At 38.8% G+C, this 26,962-nt stretch overlaps 1 protein-coding gene across 2 annotated transcripts; it reads right to left on the reverse strand.

Annotated features, from left to right (window-relative positions):
• Positions 1-26,903, reverse strand: edem1 (ER degradation enhancer, mannosidase alpha-like 1). Of its 2 annotated transcripts, none has more exons than XM_048592495.1 (12): positions 26,747-26,903; positions 25,729-25,801; positions 18,232-18,335; positions 16,813-16,984; positions 14,831-15,014; positions 10,380-10,554; positions 8,732-8,852; positions 8,456-8,626; positions 6,886-6,959; positions 3,698-3,794; positions 1,361-1,546; positions 1-658 (listed from the first exon to the last, which is right to left on the reverse strand). In XM_048592495.1, the coding sequence occupies exons 4-12, from the start codon at positions 16,954-16,956 to the stop codon at positions 569-571; spliced, it is 1,242 nt and encodes a 413-aa protein (XP_048448452.1). In that variant the 5' UTR covers positions 16,957-16,984; positions 18,232-18,335; positions 25,729-25,801; positions 26,747-26,903; the 3' UTR covers positions 1-568. The 2 variants fall into 2 exon arrangements, with proteins under 2 accessions (XP_048448452.1, XP_048448453.1); XM_048592496.1 differs by having other exon boundaries at positions 18,232-18,338.
• Positions 26,904-26,962: the final 59 nt, after the last annotated feature.

The following is a 26,962-nucleotide window of genomic DNA, read 5'->3' on the forward strand; positions in this document are numbered from 1 at the left end:
GAAAGCACAAGGCACATTAGGCAAATCTAGAGAATACACTTTCACCCTGATATTTGGATCCCCTGCACCAAAGACTGGACTCCTGGAAAAATACCCAAGAACGTGTGAACGGTCTTTCATAGGCCAGACAGTCACCATTTCATGGCTCCCATGCAAGTGCTACACTTGCATTAGTATAGCTATGCATTCTGAAACTTATTTTAAATCATTAAACATTTTAGGGTAAATTACACAAATATTCAAACTCACTTAAATGCGGAGTATAAGCCTTCTTGCGTTTTATACTTTCTGGAAGAGCCCTGTAGTCAAACAATTAATCCTATGCCTTCACAGAAGACACTAGACATCAAAAATTACTTATTCAAACAAAAAAATCACCCCTGCATAAAAGCAAAGGTATAAAATGTAATATCACTATTAGAGATGAAATTACATGTCTAGAAATCTTTTGAGAAGTTGTAAAAATCTTAATAAATAAATGTCAATATATTTGTACACAAAATAAAAAGTTGCATAGTTGAAGAACAAGTCCCTGCCAGTTCATCGATGAGTTCTTTCTGAGGTTGGTTTAAAGAAGTCCCACCATCTGGTCAATCTGCTGCATGTAAACTCCTTTTAATGGAAGTGCATATCTCCGCTCACTGGGGACTTTGTTGCACTGTGGAAACATTTTTAAAAACAATAAAATTATACCACCGTACTAGCCAAGGAAATTATCCTCATGTAATATCAAGACGGTAGTGGTAACGGGGGAAGAGAAGGAAGAAATTTGTATGTTCACAACCACCAATTCCTGAATTGGGCTGCACTATTAAACCCCTGTTCGCTAATCTGTACCAACTTAGTTTACTCAAGGTGAGCAGACTCAGAACAGCAAATATTCCACAAATAATTGTGTTGTATGTTTTATAAATGGTTCAATTTTGTGCAATGCCCTTTCTGATTAACTCAAATCAGATTAAAAAAAAAACTTGCATCTCAAAATGGTTTCACTAGTTATTCACTTTATTCTTCAGCTTAGTGAAGTTAGCAATACTGAAACTAATGGATAGGATTCAGAATGGTGATCCGAGGCAATAATAAAACAATAATAACAACAATAAAAACAATAATAAAACACAAAACCCCATGCCGAACAGAGAGAGATTTAGATCTATGAAGTGAAACATCAAATCATGACCCAGAGAGAAAAATAACATAGGCTATTTTAAAAGCTATTCAAGGCGTTTTATTACAGCACATTACTTGATCTCAGGCTGGAGACTATCACGTCAGTTTGAAAAATAATGTGCACTATACAGAAAACAATAGAGTTCATTTTAATTTGCAAATCAGGTGCAATCTCCAGTCTTTTACTTACGTTAATGCTGGAGTTGGCAGGTTTGTGGTCCAGCACTCCAGAGTTATGCGCAGTATCTTCTTCTTTAGAAGATACATCTTCCCAAGGCTTTTCTCTGAAAAGCTTGTCTACTGGCAAAATATGGCCCTCTGTTGTGAAAATATATTTGCTCCCAGATCTGTGCAATGGGTTGTCTTCATCAAATAGCTGATTGTACAGTCAAAGGGAAGACAGATTAAAAATTGGTTCCTATCACAAAACAAATCACTGAACAGAATCTTATTTGCATTGCATAGGAGAAATGGCTCAGCTGATTAATAATCTTGATTTATTATAATGAGGTATAATAGCAGATGTCAAATATAAGCTTGTGAAAAGAAGTGTCAGATACCAGAAGGACATCTTTTACACACGGAGTGAGTACATTTGGATTAAATTTCCAAGCTAAAATGTACAGACACAGATGGCTATTGAGGGTTGAAGTAAATAAAGATGAAAACAGTTAATTGGTGCTAGGTTGGGAGTTGTTTGAATATTGGAGGGATGAACATTGATGGATCAAATGTCAATTTTTATCATTAGCTTCCTATGGTCAGACTGGGTTTTTTTTTTAAATATATACTTGAACATTCATAACCTAGGTGATGCATCTTGGAACAGAGAGACATATAATCTAAATTTACAAATGAAAAGAGCTCTGGAATGTTTTGTTATGTCAAAGATGCCACCAAAATTAAATTTCTGCTTTGGACTTCATTTATTCACATTTAAATGCCACTAATTGTTTTGAGGCCTTCTGACTCCTTCTGCTCCAATCTTGAAACTTATTTTGCAGCACCAAAACTGTCTACACTATTTATGTAGATCCAAACTCGAGGCACCTCACGCAATAATTTTTCCATCCTCACATTGAGAGGTAGCCCTTCTTGCCCTCTGTCACTTAACCTTTCAGCTAAGTTAGCATGGTTTAACATTAGAAAGTTTGACCAGAGATATTGAAAAGGCAGTGGACTGTGGCATAATTTGGCTCTCAATCCCAACTAACATTCTTGGATAGAGATGGGGGAATGGCTGCAGAGCTCAGGAAACCAACTCGTGTTACTCTCAGAAGGAAAGATGATAGACTGGGAGACCAAGTATGAATAAGGATTCCAATCCTGTTTTCCCACTTCATAAATTTCAGAATTATGAAATTTTACAGCACAAAAGGAGGCCAGTTAGCTTGTCTGTTCTTAGAGATAAACTTCACTGATGAGTTCCTGCCCTTTTCTGATAATCTTGTAATTAATTTTCTACTTATTCATCTCATTCTCGTTTCAAAGTCACCACTGCCACTCACTTACGGGCAGTACCTGCCAGGTCACAACTTTGGAACTATTTCTTCAAAAGCCAGTGAAAGCACAATACTTGAATATTTTTCAGACAGAGTTCAATCGATGCTTGATTAGAAAGAGAGTAGGTAGAAAGATGGAGAATCTGATCAGTAATATCCATGTAGAATGGCAGACCAGGCTGCAGTGGCCTATTCCTGCTCTTTCATTTGTATGTTTGCTTTAAAAAACAAGTGTCAGGTCGATAAAATGTTGACGTTCATACATTTGCCTGTTACATTAAAAATGGTCCTTTTATTTACTTCATCAAAATGTGATTCAGAACCTGTTACATTCCCCCACTTTCGCTTTATCTGGTCTCTTTATCCTGCTTTTTATTCTAGTAATTCATCCGTGCTCTCCAGCTTGACAGTTTGCAGATGTTACCCAGAATTGGACGGCATTTATCAGGAGCATCGTTAATGATTTAATATAAATTCTTGCTTGAGTACGCTAGGATTCGCTTAATAAAGTGAAGGACCCTGCATTTTAAAACAAAAAAAAAAACTTGAGCTTGTCCTGCCACTTTCAAAAGTTGTCGTTGTTCCTGCACCCCGTTTAAAACTTTACCATTTAGATAATATTGCCTCTCATTCTTTCCAACACAATGAATTCTTTGCAGTGTTTAATTAGATCTCCAATCCAGGTTATTTAAAATAAAAGAACTCAAGATACAGCTTAACAATTTGTACCCTATTCCAGTTAGCTCCCATCTATGTCCGATTTTATCTGAAGACCTCAGTTGGTCCTGGTTCCCTATATGCAATACCACAGAAGAGAAATTAGCAAGCAATGCGTACAAAGAGGCAGTAGCATGCAAACCACCAAACGATTCCCGTTTCTCCTGCAGGATGTAGCTTTGAGCCCTAGGTGAATCATTATTCAGTGTAGCTACACATCAAGATGCATCCTGAAAAATCATACTGATATTAACAAATTGATTTTAAATGATTAATTTCACTCAAAAATATTTATAGAGGTAACATACCAAATATAAATATTTACAGGTTTCACTGAGAAAGAAGCTCTCCATTCGATCCTCCTTTGACTTGTCTATCACATGGTGAAGCGTGGCATAACCACATCTATTTGGAAAGAAAACAGTCAATTATAACTCCAACACCAGAGTTTGGCAAGTGTTTATCAAGACAAGATTTTTCTAATACTAGAGTAAGTCTTTTGGGGTGACAATTATGGTAGTTATAATTTCTCTGATAATTTCTTGTACTGAAACTATTTTTATCTTGACTATCTTTAGTAAACGATTAAACTTGGGCCAGAAGTAAATAGGGGACCGAATATACCCCTCCTTTCTGTAAAATCTGTTTCTATGCTTTTCACATATTGCATGGGCACATAATATTAGCTGCCTGCCAACACCCAGAGGACCCTGGCCCCAAGACAAGCTTAAAGGCCAACCTAAAAGGGGGTTGACAGAATAGTTTATTTTCAAAGTAAGTGAAGTTACAAAGTGTGCAGTATCAATAATCATTTTGACAGATGCCATGATAGAAATTCTCCAAGGTGCTTAAAAATAATTAAATTATTTCCATATACAATTATAGCTACTCAGTGATGATTGTACAGGACCTACAGTTTTGTTCTTTGAACTAACCAAGTGAATGATGACAAAATTAAAGTTAACAACCTCAGATATCAACTCTAGAAAAGCATACAATGCTGTTGTCCCCAACTCCATCTGCTTTGTACAAAATTAACTTGTAACAGCTACACATAATTATGACAATATGGCCATTCAGACACAAATCAAACAAATTGGAAAATGCTCCCAAACAGAGACATCAGATAACGCAGATAGATCAGCAATTGTTTTCTGAATCTTCAAGTGTCACTTGGATTGTTTTTGGAAATATAGCCTTTGGTTTAGAAGTGCTACAAAAGACATAAAACAAATAGATCCAAAGTAGCAACTTTGTTAAGAGAACAATAATGAGGTATATCAAGCTGCTGAAATATGAAGACGTAATCACGTTTTATATAATTCAGGACAATGAATCAACTCTTATATGGATCTTAGGTGGCCTAATCCTCATTAACTGTTAGACGGAATTGCACACCCTCAACTTCATTAACTGTCAATAATGTGACAGCACACTTTGCCAGTTAACTGGAGGGAGTCTGCAATTAACCTGGACGAGCAAAGACATAGCTGTGTATAGGACTATGGCTAGTTAGCACCACGTAGGATGCAGCCACCAGACAGGGTGCATGATCTTACTGTGTTACAACCATATAAGGAGGGTTGATACATATCCCCTCTTTCCAACCTCCTCTGCAGGGTGGAAAAGTTCTGTTCCTTTTGGCAGAAGGCCATAACCATCTCTAATAAAAATGTAATTATTGCATGAAGCCAATTACAAGGTTTCCTGGAGTGAAGAAAAAAAACATTATCTAACCTCAAAAAAAATGCAATGTCAAGCATATGTACACAAAAGACACAAAGTTAAAAGGGGTTAGTGTCCAGTACAAAAGGGAGGATGAAAGGTTTGGTTTATAGTCATAGAATCAGAATCCCTACAGTGTGGAAACAGGCCCTTTGGCCCAACAAGTCCACACCAACCCTTCGAGCATCCCACCCAGACCCATCCCCCCATAAGCCACCTAAACTACACATCCCTGAACACTATGGGCAATTTAGCATGGTCAATCCACCTAACCAGCACATCTTTGGACTGTGGTAGGAAACCAGAGCACCCAGAGGAAACCCACGCATACACAGGGAGAATATGCAAACTCCACAAAGACAGTCACCCGAGGCTGGAATTGAACCCGGGTTCTTGGCGCTGGGAGGCAGCAGTGCTAACCAGAGTCCTTAGGGCATCCTTGACGTGTATGGTTTCAACATCAGATAGTTATTTAGTCTTGTATCCTCTGAAGTGGCAATTATTTTAGTTGACCTTTGAACTCTGTGTTCTCATTTATTTTTAATCATTTCTACCACCAGACACCTTCCTTTTGACAGGCTAAATGAGCACTTTCTCCAGCTGATTCCAGTCACAAATCCATCTCCCCAACTCTGCCAAAAGCAGATGCCTGAAATACAGTTGGTTTATGTACAAGCTTGGTAATGGCACACTAGTATTCATCTACAATAAGAAAGACAAGTAGAAATCAAAATAGGAGATGAGGGTTTCTTCATATCTGACAGAGCTGTCCCATCTTAACACCTTTTAATGAAAATGTTAATTTCAATTCAGATGAATTTTTATGAAATCATTGTGGTGAGCTGATTGCTGCAGCTGTTTTAAGAATCAGCATTTTCTTTTTAGCCTGTGAACAACTCAGGTGTTCACATCTGATAAGAATTCAATCAGTAGTCCATATTTTAGCACCAAACTATCTGGATGACTTTAACCATGTTAACTATTAACACGTACAACTACATTCTGTAACAGTCAAACTGGAGAGTGGTCATTCATGTTTCTGAGGAGGTGGTAATATAGTTGCCAGTGTCAGTGTCAATCAATGGTATGTCGAAACTAGACAGTGAGAACAACAAGTTTCCATACACGGCAGAACCACAAGGGACATAAATGAAACAGCGTTTACAGCATAAACCATGGCAGATCATAACCAAGATGTACCGTGCTGCGCTGCTGTCCAAAGACTAGAAAGCAATATGCCAATCTTAATCCTATTAATGTTTGCTTGAATGCTGTGTATGGTTGATTCTGTCGAAGTCCAAAAGCCTTTATACACAATTGGCATTGCTAAGTTAAATCAGTATGATAAGCTGGAGGCAAGCATCACTGATACAAGGTGCCTGCAGGACTTCCACTTCTTTTTCTTTCCAGTTTTCCATATTTTGAAAGGCTGCCAGTTTCCTCACTCTGTATAAATCATGCACCTGAGCGAACACCCACTTCTCCCAAGCCCAATTGTTTGGAAGAATCCAGCAAGAAATACAAGGGAAAGTTATTTTGTCAATTTCAGTAAGCCTTTACACCCCCGCCTTAAAGATTCTAGACAATGGTGTTGACAAGAGACACAAAATTTGTCAGCATTAAAAAGAAAGCCTGTACCCATAGAAGTCAGTATGGAGAACTTTGAAAATGGACTCAGAGCAACTCTGGACTTTTAATTTTTATGATGAATGAGAAATGGACAGTGTTACATGGATAGAATACAAGATCAGAGTTATATTGCAGCACTGACCTGACTTTGGTGTATTTCTCCAAACTCTGGAGGATATCCATTCCCACATGCAAGTAGAAAGGGTTTTTTGTTGCCTGATATTAAACAGAAACAAGTGGTTAGCAATTGAGGATATCAGGTCAAACAACTAATGCTGATACTCCACAGCATAAAATCAACTGAATGTTTAAATACAGCATTTATAGAATAGTTTAAGAAATAACTTTGTAATGAAGTGTATGTTATACAACTAAAGTACATTACTGCTGTGCCTAGTTGGCTACTCTTTGGTTTAAAAAATGTCATGGGATACTGCAGTTGACTAAATTCAGTATCCTCAAGCTAAGTCATGGGTACGTGGAATAGTACCACAGCATGAGTTGAAGTGTTGGATAGGACAAGACAGAAAATAAGAAATTTGTAGCTGCCTGTAGTTGGTTTCAAAACAAAAAACAAAACAATTTCTCCCACACAGGTGCAGGAAACCAGTTTAATTAAATTTAGCTGAAAAGCAGTCATAAACAGACATCTATGGGAAAGAGAAGGGATGAAGTCGGTCATAAGCATGAATTATCTGTAGATAAACTTGGACCAAGAGATAGGTACCGTCCTTCAAGGGGATGCAATTAGGTTCCTCTGCACTACATAGAATCTATCCCACGCAGAACATTCCATGTCTGACTGTACAGAACTGTAGAAACCACGTCCTGCAAAAGGATCCAGTCGCGACTTCTCATGACTGACCAAAAGCCCAATTTCTGGAGTCCAGGCTGGAAGCTCAGACTAACCATTCGTCCAGATACAGCTACACATGAAAATCCTGCAACATAGGTATGCAGCTATTACTGAAAGGCTCTCTGCTAAGACACTGGCCTGGAAAAGTCAGTCTGTCCCACAAAATGTTTAAGTTTAACTACTGAAAATCATTGCTACCATTAACATCCAGCTACCATTTTCATAAATCCTTTTACTATTTGTCCGCCTATGCCACAGTCTAGAGAAATGTTTATCCTACCATCTTCCAAAATCAAAGTAAACATGGGGGCAAGCAGAGTCAAGCAAAAGATTCACAATCAACTCGTGTTCATTATAAATTGACTAGTTGTGAGACTAAAGAGTTATACTCCATCATTGAACGCTTGCACTGTAAAGCGAGGAGTTGAAATTCCAAACCAGCAAAGAACCCACAAGTGACCACAAGTACTGTGCTGTGGTGGTACATGCTGAAATTGCCATGTTGGTTTTAAATTACCTTATTGTGCTAGACCCTTGGGCACAAGTGGAATAGCAACATGGAATTCAGGATGCCATCAAGCATATCAATGGAACCTAAAGATTCAAGTTAATTGCCACATTAGAAAAAATTTAAATGCCAGCCAAATAGGTCAGAAGGGGATCGATAGTTAATGAACGGCCATGACAGAAGAGCTAGATCCTCGAGTGAACCAAATGTGCAAACCCATGGAGGACATGTTCAGCTCAGTGTGTTAACTCGGTCTTGTTCAAAATTCTGGCACCAAATAAATCCTAAGGCCAGAGGTAAACTGACTAAGTGGACATTATGATCACAAATACATATCTCATGTCGTACCTGATATAGCAGATAAGTGGATTCAACTAATTCAGGCCTTAGTGGATAAAACATTACATCAGGTGCTTGGAGCTGCCAGTTATACCGCTCTGGAAGAGCTCCAAAGCGTTTCCATATCGCATAATAAAAGGCATGAAGACAAATGGCATCTTCTACATCACCTGTTAAAACCTGAAATCAAATAAAAATTTGTTTATGCTCAAGAAATATTACTGCACTTAGGAAGTGCATAAAACAAAACTAGAAAAATCGCTGTTTTAAAGTCAATGAATATACCTGAAGACCAGGGAAAAACGCCTGTAGTGAATCAATCCAAGTGTTCATTAGCTGGCCATTAAACATATTCACATTAACATAGAGCGGAGGATCTCCCTCTCCCTCATTACAAGCTTCGCGTCTGCATGTTAAGAAATAATACAAATTTACAGATATGCTTTAGTAGCAAATCCCAACTGACAATAAAATTTCAAGCCAGAAGAGTGCAATGGCTCCACCACTCCATAACACTGATTTCTATTCAAATCTGTTATCACGGAAATACAAGGACAAGTAGTCCATCAGGATATTCATATTAGCAGTATATCAGTTGATCACAATGGAATCTCTCCAATACTGTAGTGTACTATGTTGTAATTGATTATAGGTTTCTTTAAAAAGTTTAGACAAGAACTCTTACAGTAACCAAAACATGGAGTATTCTGAGTAGGAGACACTAATTTATTTGTACCAACAGAGTATGGAGATTGAGACAGACCAATAAAATTAAGGGAGAGTTGCTGACAAAAGTGCCAGAATTGCAGGCATAATCCAACAATCATCCTCTGACCCTGGGTTTGACAACTGTCATTTCCTAAAACATATCTAAAATCTGCACTGCAAGAGTAAAATTCTATGCATTCAAGATTCAACATTCAAGAACAAAAAGCAGCCTTTAGACCCTATATTTCTGACCCCCCCACCCCAAATAGGTGCTTTTTATTATAACTTTGATTGTAATAGTAATTTGCATTAACACCAAATGACAACGGGAAACTGATTTTGCATGCCAAAATCCAAAATAAACTTCAGTATCAAGTCCACTTGGCAAACAACCCTTTAATTTTGCAAAAGGAGCACAAGCTTGTTCCATAAAATAATCACATTGCTGAGGAAATTACAGAAAGACATCTTGATTATGTAGATTAATTTCTGTTGCATTGAAAAAAGATGAAGTTGCAGCTTTAAAAGTTATGCTACTGTTCTCACATGGCAGGAAACATGTTTTGCAAACGTAAAACCGCAACCATTGTCTGGAAACATAACTAATGATCCCAACTACCCTTTTGAAACCACAGACAGTTTAATTCAAATAAGCAAGTTGGGCTTTGCATTTTACAGTGTAGAACTCAGGATATTTGTTACAGGTACTGAAAATATACCTTTACTCACTTAATAGAATCTGCTTTAGACTGTTAAAACTTGCTAAATTTCCCCAAAAATATAAAATTATGAAACTCAAAAAAAAAAGAAAATTTTGCCTTGAATTAAGCAAACAGCCCAATCCCACTCACTCCAAGTGGCAGCATTTTCTGTCATTCAAGCTTTTGAAAATTTGTTCGGTGGAGGCTGAGGGGGAAAATCTATGAGTTAAAACTGACCTGGAGTTACAACAGTTCATCATACGTGTCAGGATTGAGAGATGGGCCTCTCAGTTAAAAGTTTAATTTCCATAACCATTATTCCTCCTTTAAACATTGTAAAGTTCAATACTCCAAAAAAATTGAAGAAAAATCACAGAAATTACTGCTTACTGAATTTTCAGTGAATTGATAATTGCATGAAAATCTAACAAAAATTACAATAAATGAATAAAGGCTGGCTGTTTCTGCCACTGAAGATGGTACTTATCCAGGAGCTTAAAATTTGCAATACAAGGACATCATACCCTCTTCTCAGATGATTCTGAATGCTTTCATAAGCAGCATTAAACATCTCCAGATCTTCATTTTCTCCAAATAGTATGTAGGATTTCAGAAGGTACTCATAAAAAGAGTCCATTCCTGCTCCTAATCCACTTTGTCTTCCAACCCATTGTCCAGTCTGAATGTTTACCACATTCCCTGTGGTTAAAAAGAGACAATTCTCAATATCTAGGAGCTCAAAGTTCAAATTCTTAGATCAAGATCACAGTGGAACTTTAATTCTAAATGCTCTGTAGAGACTCAGCAATTTGAGCATTAGATCTGGGAAAGTAACAAACTCTAAACAGGAGGAAATATACGTTCAAACTGCAGAAATACTAGTAGCTGCTAAAATAAAAGTCCCAAATGAACAGTTTAAATCTGTCATTAGAAATGGAATACCTGCCTCTATTTCAACATTTACTATAAATTTATGGCACAATGGAAACTGAAATACTCTGACAAGAGTCTATAATAGCTGCACAAACAGGTTTCAAAGCACACTGAAGCCACAGACCTCTGTAAAAGTATGTTTTAATTTATTTATTGTGGTTTTAAAATATACACTATTCTCTATCGATGAAGAGTTAGCTTAGCTATCACTCGTGGAGTTTTTACAATTTAAAAAAATTTTAAATTATTTATCTGCTTTCTCTAATTGGGTCTCCATCTAACTATCTCAGATTAGGGACAAAGCTGAACTTGGTCACAACTCGATTGAGTTTGACCATTTCCAATGGAAAATCGTTTCAAGCTCCAAATATCAAATGGGAGACCACAGTCCACAAAACCAACCAACCAGCTGTGAATGGTCTTGATGTGCTGCCCCAGTGTCATCATGAACTATTAACGGGGAACATATAACAAACCCAAAGTTAAGTGAAAATGCTTTATCTGGCTGTAAGCTGTGATGGACTGAGAAAACAAATTTAATGGCCCTGATGTTAAACTATGTTGGGACTTAGCACTGTAGCAACACCAGTTTAGTTATAAAATATGTTAAGAATGAAAGGAGATTTACTAAAACTATGATATATCAGTGGATCTCTCATTGCATTGCTCAGATGAAACAGACATATTAACATAAAAGCAATTAGAAAGCTTTAGCTTTTTCTGGTGTGCTTATTCTCTTTAGCTTTCAGATCTTTGTTACGTGGGCTTTTCCTGCAGAATTGTGCATTTATTCTTTTATAAAACTCCTTCTGCCATTTCCCTCGTCTCTGCTTTCCCTCCCTCTCCGTCAATGTTCAAGTCCAATGATTTCTGCCATTCTCATTTACTGTTTCTCTCACACTGTCAGTATCTCTCTATTCTCCTGCTGAGAAAAATAATATTGCTTAATTGAGATTAAGTCTGAGAGATCAATACGCTGGCCGAACAGAAGCAACGTTTGGTTCAGATGGACAAGATTAATATAGTCGAAGAGGGAAGCTCTGATCTGAACAGGCACAGCGGTTTGGGAGGGGCTCATGGTGTGAATAGGGAGTAGAACTTCACATTATATAAAAACAGGCCAAGAGCACAGGAATGCGTTCAATTAGAAATAAAACAAACCCCATTTAAGAGATAAACAGAGGCTCATTCCTCATTGGCAATTAAACTGAATGTAGCAACCCTTAAATTCGCCATGCAGCAAATCGAACACTTGAGCTTGTCACTAAAATCAAATAAAAGAAACATTTCAGTCAAAGCAGCTCAGACTTTATGAGCTGGGATGCATTAGGGATGAAGAAATTTACCTGGATTATTTGTACCAAGATGCACTTACACCTCTTAGGGTGGGGTAATCTGACTTGATCAGTGGTCAGGGACAGGTTAGTGAGACTGAGAGAGAGGCAGGTAAAGGGACCAGCGGAGGGGGGCACAGCCTCAGCTTTCATAATTGCCCCAAATGCTTTGAGGTTCTTGAGTCTGTCTGGATGAGAAGAAGGGCTGAAGGGCAGATGCGCTAACTGACCATGCCACCATGGTACAAGCCATTCAAGTGATGGAAGAGCCATGGATGAATATAGCGGTAGTGCAGGTCAGTATACTGAAGGGGATAGAGAACATTCAGAGCAGCTAAATATTAAAAAATCCAGATGGCAATGTTGCTTGTGTGGTGCCAGGGCTGGAGAGGAGAATCCAGTAATTCTGGTCAGTGCGGGTACCAACAACACAGACAAGATAAACAAGGAGTTTCTGCATAGTCAGTAAGAGGAGCTAAGAACCATACTGAGGGGGAGAACCTCAAAAGGTCAATCTGTGTCAAAACCTGAGCCACATGCACATTTGTATGTAGCAGATCAGATTAGAGTTTTAATTGTGTAGCTTGAAGATTTGAGAGAAAAGTAGGTTCCAGTTCATGGGACATGGACACCGGTCCTGAGGAAAATGGGACCTGTACTAGGGCAGTGTTCTTGCCAACCGCAAAAGGTGGGAAGTAGAGGGGAATGAAATCGAAATAGAGGGAGCAAGGGATCAAATCTGGGATGATATGGTAAATCAAGTTGAGTTAAGGTCAACAGCAAGATACTAACAAAAGAAAATGATATACAGACCATGACAGGAACAGATGGAGTGTCTGAATCAGAGCCAAATAGCAGAGGAGTCTAAAATTTATAACTAAAGGCTCTGTATCTGAACGCACACAGCATTCAAAATAAAACAAACTGAGAAGGCAGACAGGCATGAAGTACAATCTGGCTAGAAGATGACATGTATTTCAATCTGCATGTTGAGGAATGCAAGACATTGAAGAATGACAGGAAACTAATAAAAATGTGGAGAGGTGGCTTTGTTAGTTAATGATGATATTAGAGAGGGATGACTAAAGTTCAGGAAATCAAATGTAGAAACAGCTTGATAAAGACAAAGAGTCATTTGTTAGTGTGGTGTACAGGACCCCTAACAGTAACTACATGGTAAGGCTCTGCACAAAGGAAGAAATGAGAGCTTATCAGAAAGGCACATTGATAACCATGGGAGATTTTAAATCTACATATCCATTGGAAATACAAAAGAAAAAACGGGGAAAGGTAGCCTGGATAATAAATTCATAGAATGTTTTCAGGATATTTCCATCAAAAATGATATTCTGAAGCTTAAAGGAGAACAGACCAAACCAGATCTATACTGTGCAACGAAACAGGGTTAATTAGTTCACAGCAAAGGACATCGTAAGTAGCAGTCATCATATTACAACTGAATTTTATAGAAGGGAGGGGAGGTCTCATTTAAAAAAAATAGGAAAATCATAAATGTATGAAAGCTGAATTTAAAAAGTAGGTTAAAAGATAGGTCAACAGAGATACAGTTGCAAACACGTAAGGGGATGTTTCAGAAGACACGGAACAAATAGATTCTAACAAAATAGAAAATATCTAAGGAATGGACTCACCATCCATGGTTAACTAAAAAGGTTAAAAATAATTTCAACCTAAAAGAAAAAGTACATCATTTTACAAAGACAAAGACAAAGACAAAGACAAAGGGCAAGTCAGAAGATTGCTTAGAATATTAAAAAAAGCAAAGAATGACCAAAACTTCAGTAAGGAGGAAAATATTAGAATACAATAGCAAGTCAGTATTTAGCAAACATTCCTATAAATATTTGAAGTTAAAAAAGTGTTGGTCCTATAGAAAGTGAGATGGGAAAATTAATGTTGAAAAGTTAGAAATGGCAATGACTTGAATAGGTATTTTGCAGTCTTCACTCAAGGATGCTTAATGAAAAAGAAAAACGGAAGAAGGGAGCAGTTCAGGAAAAACCAGAGAAGTCGTACTCTGTAAATTTTAGTTTTAAACTAACAAATGTCTGGATCCTGACAGTCTTCATCCTGGGTCTTAAAAAGGAGTGGTTAGATCATTTTAATTGATTTGGCACTGGCTTCATTTCCCAAAGCTCCCTTGATATGAGGATAGTTTCACTGGATGAGAAGATGGCAAATGTAACTCCTTCATTCAAAGAGGGGACAGAAGGCAGGAAACTTCAAGCCAGTTTGCTCATAAAATAACTGGTGTTTTTTTTTTAAAGCTAAGATCTGGTCATTGTTGCATCGAGTGGTAAAACGTGAAATTGTTCAACTTAGTAGGAATATTAAAAAAAGCATATCATCTAAATGCCAAGAAATTGCAGAGCGATCTCATGCTTTCTCTATACTCAAGCAGCATCAGCCAAAACAAAGCAGTCCTACAATTAAGAATTCAGTTACTTCCACGATCTGAACATTGAAATGGGGGAATAAAGCATTTTTGAATGCTTTTTTGTACATTGCAGCCTATTTCACATCACAAGCTATAACTTGAGCTTTATGAATATTCTTATTGTGAACAGGTCAAAATGTTCAATTTTGAACACTAATTAGCATTCTTATATCTAAAACTTTAACATTAAAATGAAGATTTTGCAAAGTTCCACAAACAATTCAGAAACCCAAATAATGCATTTTAGTACCTAGAAGTCCAGTCTCATCACTTCTGAGTTTCCAAAGGGCTCTTACAGCTTGGCGAGCTACCCACTCAAATGTAGAATCCCCAATGAGGCGGCTCAGGATTCCAAACTCCACAAGCAGAGAGCCAGCTCCAGCAGTACAGGTTTCATTAAGGCAAGTAGAAGGCACTCCTTTCTTTAGATTCACCTGCAATGTTTTGTTTTAAACAAAGAGATCTCTTTACTTCATTACTTTTTGCTGTGCCACACTGCAAAATACACTCAACATCAGCAAGGAATTAAGCCGTCACAATACATTCCAGGAAATTTTGGTCAAGTTTGAATGAGCTTCCTTCTGACATTCCCTGCTTCACTTAAACAAACAATTGCAGTTCAGTCATCTGCGACAACCTCTCAATATCTTTTGCCGTTACCACATCATCTCACATCAACATGAAGCACAATTACCTACTCATCAGCTATGACTACTGCATATACAAAATATTTTTCATTACAAGAAAAATATTAATTTACATAAAATAACGCAACTTTATCACGTATTTGAAAAGCCAAAAATTAGTGAAGGACTAGGTGCAGCATAAACAGTTGAAATCCTATACATCAATATTTAACTCAACATAGTGCATGTTGTACCTCCCTAATCCAGCACTCAAAGTACTGCCAATTTTCCCTGCAGTAGCTTTGCATTGATCTTTTACTACTTTTTTACTACATGTTTTCTAGTTTTGATACCCAAAGTTTTGTTTTTGGTGCTTCATCAGAAAATCATTCATTCATTAGGCATGTGATTGATACAAGTGGAAGGGTGGTCTTGACTTTTAAAATTGCCCGCACATTAAATTTGCTTGTATAAATATATTTATGACCTTCCATGGTCTGACAAAAATTAGAAGGATACAGCCAGTATGAAAGCAGAAATCCCAACAACAGGGTAGAGAGAGGACACAGAAATTGGGACAATGTTCTCAGTTGAATTGTGCTAAAAAGGTGCTTGCCAACCCAGGTTGGAAGTTGAGCACTTCCTGGATCACATGAATAATAAAAATATTTAGCAGTCCATGTTAAGCACCAAATCAAGTGGTAAACTTTTAATGCCTTTATGGAGTTGAAACTTTTGATAATTGAAGTGGGCATGGTTGTTAACCAGAACAGGATCTGTATCTCACAGAAGTTGCCTTACAACAGTGCTCACACTGCTAGTTTCTGGTCGCTCCGTTTCACCTGCAGCAACTGTCAGAGATCAAGATTCAAATCAATAGTAAACAAATCTGGCCAGTGCACAGTGAAGTTGCCACAAGCAATAACGTTTTGGGAACAACAATTTTATTGACTGAACAGCACCAAAGTCAATGTAAAAGCAGCTACAATACTGCTTGGAGATAGTAAGAACTGCCGATGCTGGAGTCAGCAATAACACAGCGTGGAGCTAGAGAAAAACTGCAGGCCAGGCAGCATCAGAGGAGCAGGAAAGCTGACGTTTTGGGTCGGGATCCTTCTTCAAGAGTCCACAAGCTCCACACTGTGTTACAATACTGTTTGGATGTCTTGAGACATAATCCTTATGGGCTGTTTTCATTTGTACTTTCTCAGATATAGACCACTCTGCACAAAAGCATGTCACAGTCAAGTTGGCTGCTCCCAGCCTTGTGCAAATGCAACTTATGAGATTTCTCAATTTTACTTCCGTTCAGGAGATCACGTCACCGCTCAGCCATTCCAAAAGTGGCACAACTAACACTAACTTTGTCATTTGCAGATTTAAGTAAAAAGGACACACGAGTCCACAGGAAAATCAATTAGTCATTCAAATTGTGTGATCAAATATATTATGTTTAAAAGCAGGAAAATATCTAAATCTAACATTAAGACTGTGCACTTTAAGCTGCAACAGTTTCCTCAGGGTTACAAAATGTTTGACTATTTTGTAGGCACCTGCAGGTATAAAAATGCACCAGCTTACAACTCGAACACTACATGCCACATACCCTAGGATGAGGAATGCCAGTTTTGGTGTTTTCAAATGCTGGCAGCAATCTCACAGCCAAGTCACGAGCTAAGTGCAGCAATTCGTCATCATAATTGTCTGGGGTCATGTTTCCAAAGGGTTGAGCAGGGTCCATTATAATCATATGTGCAGACAGCAAACTGCCCAAAATCCTACAGAAGAACAAGACAAGACAAGCTGTTAAAATGCAACTAGGAATAGCTGTGTCAGAAGAACAGTATCATTTCTGAACACCTGCCCCCAAAACTAACATCGTTGGGGCTACTATTAACCAATGGTGAACTGGACTAGCCATATAAATACCATAGTTACAATAGCAGGGCGCAGTTTTGGGCCCCATATCTCAGGAAAGGTGTACTGACTCTGGAGCGGGTTCAGAGGAGGTTCACGAGAAAGGTCCCAGGAACGAAAAGCTTAACGTATGAGGAATGTTTGAGGACTCTGAGTCTATAGTCGATGGAGTTTAGAAGGATGAGGGGGGATCTAATTGAAACTTAAAGAATACTGAATGGCCTGGACAGAGTGGATGCTGGGAAGAGGTTTCCATTGGTAGCAGAGACTTGGACCAGACGGCACAGCCTCAGAGTAAAGAGAAGACCTTATAGAACGGAGATAAGGAGAAGCTTCTTCAGCCAGAGAGTGGTGAATCGATGGAATTCACTGCCACATAAGTCTGTGGAGGCCAGGTCATTGAGTATATTTAAAACGGAGATAGATGGACTCTTAATTGTCAAGGGTTACGGGGAGAAAGCAGGAGAATGGGTTTGAGAAACTTATCAGCTATGACTGAATGGCAGAGCAGACTCATTAGGTTGAATGGCCTAATTTCTGTCCTGTTGTCTTATGGTCTTAAGAATTCCTGCAGTGAGTAACTCACTTCCTGACTCCCCAGAACCTGCCTACCATCTATAAGGCACAGGTAGGAGTGCAGTCAAATACTCCCCACTTGCCTGGACGAGTACAATTCCAACATCCAAGAAACTCAACATCATTCAATATAAAGCAGCCATTTGATTGGCACCCCATCTAACACCATCAACATTCACTTCTTCTGTCAATGACACTCAATGACAGCAATGCGTACCACTGAGAAGATGTACTTAATAACACAGCACGCATCCTTGGAAACCATATTCTAAGTCTACTTCTAATGATTAGAAGGTCAAAGGCAGCAGATACATTGGAACACTCCAACCTGCAAGCTCTCATCCAAGCAACATGCATGCAGCAAAGGCAATGGTATAATGAACTTAAGGGCTGACTGAGCTACCTCTATTCCTACATTTTTTAGGCATTACAGACAAGCTTGACCCTGTCTTCACAAAAACTCCTCAGAGTTGCTGCTGGATGAAAAAACAGAAAAGAAAACACCAGGTACAAGAATTAGATTGTGGTTTACCTGATTGTTGCCTCAAAGACTTGCACAGTTGAATCTTTATTAAAAGAGACTGTCGTAGTCACCAGCTTCACTGCTCTCTTGAACTCAGAAGCGTTGCCCAAAACCTACTAAGCAAAATCAAAATTGACTTTTTTTTTTAAAAAAAGAATACATCGTCAGACTATTAGGTGTAAAATAAGAAAATGCTGCAGACTACACACTATGCTTCCCTAATAAGCCATCAGATATGCAGTGCAAAAATAACAGTGCATTTTATGAAGTGAGAAGTGGTCTTGTCAACTCTACTCATTAGAATTTAGGTTAGTGGGCCAGAGATGTCATGACAATTCAATCAAGAAAAGCAAGTGTAAGCCTGAGCAAACTTTGAACTGAAATCTTAACAAATGCACCCATAATCTCAGAGGGAGCTGGAGAAAGGCGTGAGGAAAGGAGAAATATTCATCTGGAAGAACAAAATTTTGGGCATGGCATTAAGAACGTACATTTACCCTCATTGTTTCAGACAGTGGGAGATAACATCTTGAGCATACTATCAAAAGGAAACCAACCACAAGATCAGGCCTCAATTTCCAGTTACTAAGTATACAGTATCAATTAGGGGCCTTGCTCCAAATTTTCAAACTGTATTTTTTGATTAGGTGCATATAGATAGCATTGGAAGGGTGAATTTTAACTTGAAACAAACAATAATCCTGCAGACATTGTGCAAGGCATACAAGCACACAAAATATGGCAAACATTAATATTTTGTGGGGTAAAAACTGGATAGCTTGTAGCAGTTTAACCTTGGAAAACAATATTCAGATTAACCTTTACCATTCTTCTTTTTGACAATAATTGTCAATGACACAACTTTAAACAGTTATATCCATTGTGCACATTAACCTTTCCCACCTCCTTTAGTTCAACCCCAGCTGTCAAATTCAGTGTTATCACTTCAATCTACCCCCGTGGCAAGTCACAAAATCCATTTCAATAACGTATCTGCAGACCAACACAGTGGATACCAATGAAAGCTGAGTTTGTTGTTAAACCCCAACTTGTTAACAACTTGCAGAGGAATGAACCACATGGTCAGCTAAGTAGTAAGGAGTAATTCTGTATTTTTCCCAAAAATTATACATTATTCATTAACTGCGTTCTACAATATCATGTTGAACAGCCGAGTAAAGTGCAAAGAAACCATCTTCCAATACTACATTTAAAATGACAACAACGTCCATTACAAACATACAGCCCAAGGGACTTTTCATAGTTTCCAGCCCTCAGTCGACTATGGTTGAAGGGCCTAGACAATGGTCTTTTCCCCACTGCCTATTTGGAGTTGTCCGAAGCTTTTAATACATCCTTCAGCATGTTGTCTTCGACTTTGGTAAGTGTAGTACACTGATACGCAGAGCTCTTTGCACTTGAAAGCCAAGAAATTTGAGGCCGGCCAAAGTGCATCATTTAACAAGCAGATGGTCCTCCAGCTGTCTTTCCAGCACCACCACTGCCCACGAATAAAATTAAAAGTTTCAGTATAGCACCAAGTTCCTGCCAAAGGTGGACTTTTATGCCAAGTCATTGTAGCCACAAATTTTGCATATTCAGCTGCAATAAAGTAACTATACAGCAGCACAAACGATCAGGCTTTCACCACAAGATTTCTAGACCCTTTAAACAACTAGCTGACTTCAAAAAAGTCATACTGAATTTGTAAAAGCTCAGCTAGAAATTTCTGTTGACATCCAAGCCGACTGCAAAAATAAGACAGTAATTTTATCAAGTTAAATAGGAAAGAAACCGCTCAGTCTAATTCAGGAATCACAACAGCATAAACACTGGCATTCAAACAAAAAGAAAACATTGGATTAGGTAGCCATCATTTATCTCCAAACTGCCGCAACACAACAACAAAATGGCAAATGAAAATAATGGCAGATTACTGCAATTAAATATTTGGTCTTCATCTACATTCCTGGACAAACTTGCATTTTTGTGCAATAGGAATTAACTTCAATACTGCAAAATTCAAAGGATGCTGAAAATACATTGTTTCATTCCACAAGTCAAACAAGTATCCTCTAATACTTGTCACATTTGTGCTGCAAATATCTAGTAGTTGGTTCATGTCAACATTTTAGAACTAATGTTTCATTCTGGAAAGATTATTTCGTGATGGAAAAGTAATCAAACTATTGGGCTTTTATGAATGTCACATGAACTAGAAGCAAAGGTAGTTCAGAAAGTTACCCATGTCTGTACAGTAGTATCAGAATAGAGATGGAGCTATAAAAATAGGTGAGATTACTATACTGAAGACTTGGTGCCCAAGGAGCTTGCAGAAATGGTAATCCAGAGCAGGTTGGAGCTAAATCAATTTAAACCCTAAAGGTCAGGTTAAAGATGGCCCAAAATTGGCTACATCATCATGGTAATGCATAGTGCTTAGGAAGATTCTCTGGATTCAATTTGTCTGGGTGTGCGTTTGATAAGAAAACGTTGGTTGCAGTTTGGAGTTGAAAGAGTACTGAAGCACAAGTGGTTTCAGACAGCACAAGTGCTGTTGTTAGCAAACCCCAGGTAGTTCGGGCTGAGGAAAATTTCCACAGAATAGTGGCTCTGTCCCACAGAAAATTACCAAGGCGAAAAGGGAAGCTCTTGGGGCTACAGATAGTTCAGTACAGCTGGGAGTGGTGTGAACGAAGCCCACTGGCGATATTTGCTTAGTGCAGTTGTGAAAGACTGGAGCTTACTTAAGTTCAGCAGCATTAACTGTCTGATGAAAGAGGAAGAGATAACACAGTGTGGATCTAGAGGAACACAGCAGGCCAGGCAGCACCAGAGGAGCAGGAAAGTTAACGTTTTAGGTTGGGACCCTTCTTCAGAAACTCCATTTCTGAAGAAGGGTCTGACCCAAAACGTCAACTTTCCTGTTCCTCTGATGCTGCCTGGCCTGCTGTGTTCCTCCAGCTCCACACTTATCTCTATCTCCAGCATCGGCAGTTCTTACTATCTCTGATAAAAGAGGAAATTGTATTGCACTGAGAAGTCATTTCAAATTGCCAGGGGAAATTGGTCTCAGGAGAAGAGACTGAAGTAGGAAGATAACAGCAGTCGTTGAGGTTGTCAGACTCTAAGGCTAGATCTTCAAAAGTGAACAATGGGAATTTATTGCAAATAAGACAGTTTTAAATGAGATTTGGTGAAGCACAGTCTCAATCTACCACGAGTGATATATCTCATCTGGATCATCCGTTTAAAGAACAATCCGAGTTTTCCACCATAGTTTGTTTCTTTATTAAACTCACGTTAATCCTGAATGTTAGAGTCCAAAATTTATATATAATGTACATAGTTCAGAATCATCTTACCTGTTTAATAGATCTATGTAATCACTTTTGCTAATACTTGTTCCATTCCACATTTATGCAAAGAATTAACATTAAAAACAAAAAATTACTGCTATTCCACAAATTCCATTATTTTAAAAAAACCATGATATATTAAGTCAGGCCTGTCTTGACTAGTTGTCTCTCAACTGCTCAAACTTAAAAACACAAATATCTGTATTCTTAAACAAAATCTTGCTGTGAATTCATCCTAAAGAAAGTTTTTTTGTCAAAAACTTCAAACAACCAACATCTTGTTTAGTCAAGCAAGGTGAAAGCTGAAAACGATTTATCTGAGGAAAAATTTAATATTTTCTTTAACATCCGAGCTTCTAAAATCAATCTTTCAAGAAGCCTTTAACAGCTCAAACCGTTGCAAACATCCTTCAGAAAATACAGGGCTGCTGTGAAGTGCTAATCAGTGTGAGAGGATGTTACAGATGTTATAACTGTAAAAGATAAACCTCAACCAGACACTGTACTTTTACAGCCCAAAAGCTTTTTAAATATGTTTGTTCAAAGGATGGGGCCATCGCTGGCTCATCCAGCATTTATTGCTCATTCCTATTTACACAGTACATTGTTGTGATCTAGAGTCACATGTAGGCCAGACCAGGTAAGGACTTCAGATTCCTCTCAGTAACATATCGTTATATAGTAACCATTTTACTTGGTAAAAACTATTTCACAGAATTCCTACAGTGCAGATAGAGGCCATTCAGCCCATCGGATCTGCAACAAGCCTTCAAAGAGCATCCCACCTTATCCCCTTAATCCCATATTTGCCACGGTTAACCCACTTAGCCTGCACATCAAGGGACGCTATGCAGCAATTTAGCATGGCCGATCCACCTAACCTGCACATCTTTAGACTGTGGGAGGAAAGCCATACAGACAAGGATAGAACATGCAAACTTCAGACAGTCACCCAAGGCTGAAAGTGAACCCAGGTGCTTGGCACTGTAAGGTAACAGTGTTAATCACTGAGCCTCCGTGCCGCCTTTTCTGGCCCCCTTTTACTCAACACAGCCTGTTGGGAATGTCACAACCATATTCTTGCTTGTAAGAATTTTTTTTTTTTAATCAACTAACCATGTTCTTAATTGACCTCAACGCAATTTTGCCAAGTAGAGATAGTTGACAAATTATCTATTTTCCCATTCTATACAAGCTGAGTGGGAGACATCCTTCTCTCAATTATACATTCAATTTGAGCACTTAATGTTGTGGCAATAGAAAAGTTTAACAGTTGCTTCAGCAAAACGTTACTTTAAATAATTCAAGGCCATTATTCCGATCAATGTCAATTACCTATTGCTGCACAAAAATAAGCATTTCACTCCACGCTATTTGTGGACGTCAATGTAGTACAGCTATCATTGGACAAGCTTCACTCCACTCTTTACCTACAGTGCTACACTATCAATGAGAGAAGTTCCAGCTGTGTTTCTGATGCACACTGATGCAGTGTTATCAGTTTTTTCTCAACACGTGCATAACATATTGAAGTTGCTTTTATCATTATATCTACACAGAATCTATTCCGATCTAGCAGTGCTTGACATCTTTCCAACTTTGAGTCAGACACTCAGCCAGGAGTGCTCTGTACTTTTTGCTGAAGTGTAAATCCAGGGTTTTTCCAAAACTTGAATCATCACAGAATCCCTACAGTGTGGAAACAGGCCCTTTGGCCCAACAAGTCCACACCGACCCTCACAGCATCCCACCTTGACCCATTCCCTCATAACCCACTTAATCTACACATCCCTGGACACTCTGGACAATTTGGCATAGCCAATCCACCTAGCCTGCACATCTTTGGACTGTGGGAGGAAACCGGAGCACCCGGAAGAAACCCACGCAGACATGGGCAAACTCCACAGAGACAGTCGCCCAAAGGTGGGATTGAACCCGGGTTCCTGGTGCTGGGAAGCAGCAGTGCTAACCACTGAACCACCATGCCACCCCACACTTCAATTACTTCAAGAGCCCACCCAGGAAACAGGGGTCTATTCTCTGAAAACAATACAAATTGGACTACATAGCGTATCTAACCCAATTACTTGAAAATTCCATCTCCCAAGTGGCTCAAGCACAACTTTGGACATGCACCAGTCTGTTTAAAGACAGCAGCCTCATGCCAATTTCTGACCATTGTCAAGACAACACACAAATATGGCTGCAGATGTAAAGGTAGCCACCACATGGAGAGAAACATCTATGGAATATCATTCCTAAAAATGCAAAAGCAAACTTTAAACAATAACACTTTGAATAGGAAAGAGGCAAGTCCAAACAGCCTGAATTATAATCTCATGACTTCAAAAATATCAAGGGGCTGATGACCCCTTGCTCAATAGCAAGCCAATTCCTGGGGAAATGCCCCAAACTGCAGGTACAGTACACAGACTGGGGTAAAAGCCTGGTTTAACTTTAATGCAATGTGTTAATGGGACTGAGGTTCTTGCATGCGCCAATGGGCTAAGTATCTGTGCATACTGACCTGGGTAGTAGTCTGCTGCTAGACTTGCAAAGGGACTGACATGCAACGAAGATCTGAAACTACAACCAATGAGGCAAAGGGACAATTGAATCTCACCTTTACATCTCATGATGCAGCACATGTGCCATGGTGTCAATTCAAAACAGGTTTCTCCAAAGTGACAGGTTTTGTTGCCTCTGCTTGAATATGGGGGAAGTGGGGGTGCGGAGGAGGAGGTAGTATTGTGGGAAAATACTACGAAAGCATTAAGTAGGACCTGTACGCTCAGACAGCATTCACTGCCAAGTTTCTGCTGAGATTTTTATTTACATTAGAAGTAAAAGGCAAAGCTGTCACAGTCTTACCAGACCACAAGGCTGGTCAGCTGGTGCAAGAATTGAACCCATGCTGTTGGCATCACTCTGCATCATAAACCAGCTGTTCAGCCAACTGGGCTATGAGAAACTATAATACTGCCTCGATGGCAATGGTGTCTCTGGGATCTCATAACTATCTGCTCCAATATACCATCTCCCTAGCCAATGGAATTTAAGGATAGAGAAAGAGGGGGAATAGAGTAAAAGTGGACTAAAGGGAGAAAGGCAGAAAGGAAAGGAAAAGAAAAAAAAAGAGAACAGAAAAGCAACATGACAACCAGTTGTTTTTGAATATTGTTGTATAGGTCTACAGGACATTAATGAGTGAATGGAAGGACATCTTGTGAAATGCATAAACATTCTTCGTCATATACTTTAACTCAAAATTATTTTCTGAAATAAACCTAATCTGCATTTAAGTGGCAAAACAGCCTTGCATCTTGAATACAAGAACTTAACAAAACCTGTAAGGAGTGCAGCAAAATCTAATATAAAAATACTGCCAAGGAAAGACGGTAAAACTAGGAACAAATCACCAGTTGCCAAGATGACACACACAGATGCATTTATTCCCTGTCCAGGTTCCAAGATTGACTGCCACGAGGTGAGGATATGCAGCCTGCTAATGATGTGATTTATGACATGAATGACCAACCTTAAACAGCAAGAAGTTCTCATTTAAAGTGCAAATTCAGCAATTGTGTGACATTTTATGCAATTAACATCAATGGAAACCAACAGGGGAGTGATGCAAATCATCCAGCATTTCATGGGGAATTGGAACTTGGTTTCTCTCTCCACTCTTTATTAAATCATGCAGTAACATCATGCTATTGGCATGAGCGCACAAGTGTTTTACATCAAGTACAAGCTCACTGCTAATTTCAATTGGAAACATTTGGGTACTGAAGTCATGTTTCATTTATGCAAAATTTCATGATCCAAGCAATCTTGATTGTTGATTGCATAAAATGACTGAGCTAAAATCACCAGAGACATATAGAACTAGACCTTCCTTGAAGGAAATAGAGAGAATCTGGATAATCTAATGAATTTTAGAGGATTGACACTCGAAGTACAAATGTTAAAGCAACCTCATAGCTAAAACACATAGGTGAACATTTTTACACAAAATAAATTTTAAAGGTTCCAAACAAAGTGACTCGGGAAAACAAGAAACTTGCACAACTGAAATTAACAGCATAAAAAGATTGCAAAGTCCCACTGAGAAAAGCAGTTATGTCACTAAACATCTGTTACTCACCGCTAGCGTATCAAGTGCATCGATCAGAGTTAAAGAATAGTTCCCAAGGACATCATTAATGTTTATGTTTGAACTAGAAGGAAAACAAAATCAATTAACAGTTCCAAAGCAAAATTTACCCAAGTAGTTTGTTATTGGGCATATGAACAGAATTTGTCATCTATAACAAGAAAATTGTCAAATTTTTTTTCCTTATGGAGGGAATGTTATTGACAATGTGGGTGAAGATGATTGGTCCTAGGTCACTACCTGAAGAATTAGGGGGCCCATGGTGCAGTGGTCGTGTGCCTATCTCTGAGCCAGGAAGCCTGGGTTCAATTCCGACCTGCTCCAGAGGCGTGCAATAGCATTTCTGAACATGTTGATTAGAACTCATGACTTTGCATGTCTAATCAGTGGAGAGTTTTCTCTTTTGATACCCATTAAATGCCAGCCTTGGTCACATGCAACCTTGTTGTGAAGGGCTTACCATCACCTCTAAAATTCAGCTCTTTTTTCCACATTTGAAACAAGGCTGTAAGGAGGTGAGGAACTGAATGGCCCTAGCAGAACTCAAACTGAGAATCAGTGCCAAAACAAAAACAGAAACTGGAGAAACTCAACAGCATCTGTGGAGTGAAAGCAGAGTTAAGTCTTTGGGTTCAATGACCCTTCTTCAGAACTGGCTGTAGCTAGAAAAGGGTCGGTACTTATGCTGAAGATTTTGGAGTGGTACAGTAACGAATAGGTGGAGATGGAGCCCACAGAACAGCAGTAGGGCAGACAACGGAGTGGGTAATCACATCCCCTCCCTTGTCAGCCCGCTTCTGGAACACCTTGGTCCACTCGCCCTCCATTCCCAATGCCTCCCTACATGAAGTCCAAAGATGTGCAGGCTAGATGATTAGCCATGGGAAATGCAGGGTTATAAGGGTAGGTCTGGGTGGGATACTTTTCAGAGGGTCAGTGTGGACTTGATGGGCTGAACGGCCTGCTTCCACACACTAGGGATTCTATGACGCTATGATACTGGACATACCTAGGCTATTTTCCACATTGCTGAGTAGAGATCAGTGTTGGAGCTATTCTGGAACAGCTTGACTCAAGGCGTAGTAAGTTCTGGACTACAAGTCTTCATAAGTTTCCTTATGAGAACTTCTGTGACAAAGATGTTGTTTCCTGTTCTGCAAACTGAGTGGAATTGGACTAAGTTTAGTTACACAAGCACTGCTTTCAAAACCTAAACATTACTAGC

The sequence above is a fragment of the Rhincodon typus genome, unplaced genomic scaffold (genome assembly GCF_021869965.1).
Source record: "Rhincodon typus isolate 14 unplaced genomic scaffold, sRhiTyp1.1 hic_rhity00001341, whole genome shotgun sequence".
NCBI lineage: Eukaryota > Metazoa > Chordata > Chondrichthyes > Orectolobiformes > Rhincodontidae > Rhincodon > Rhincodon typus.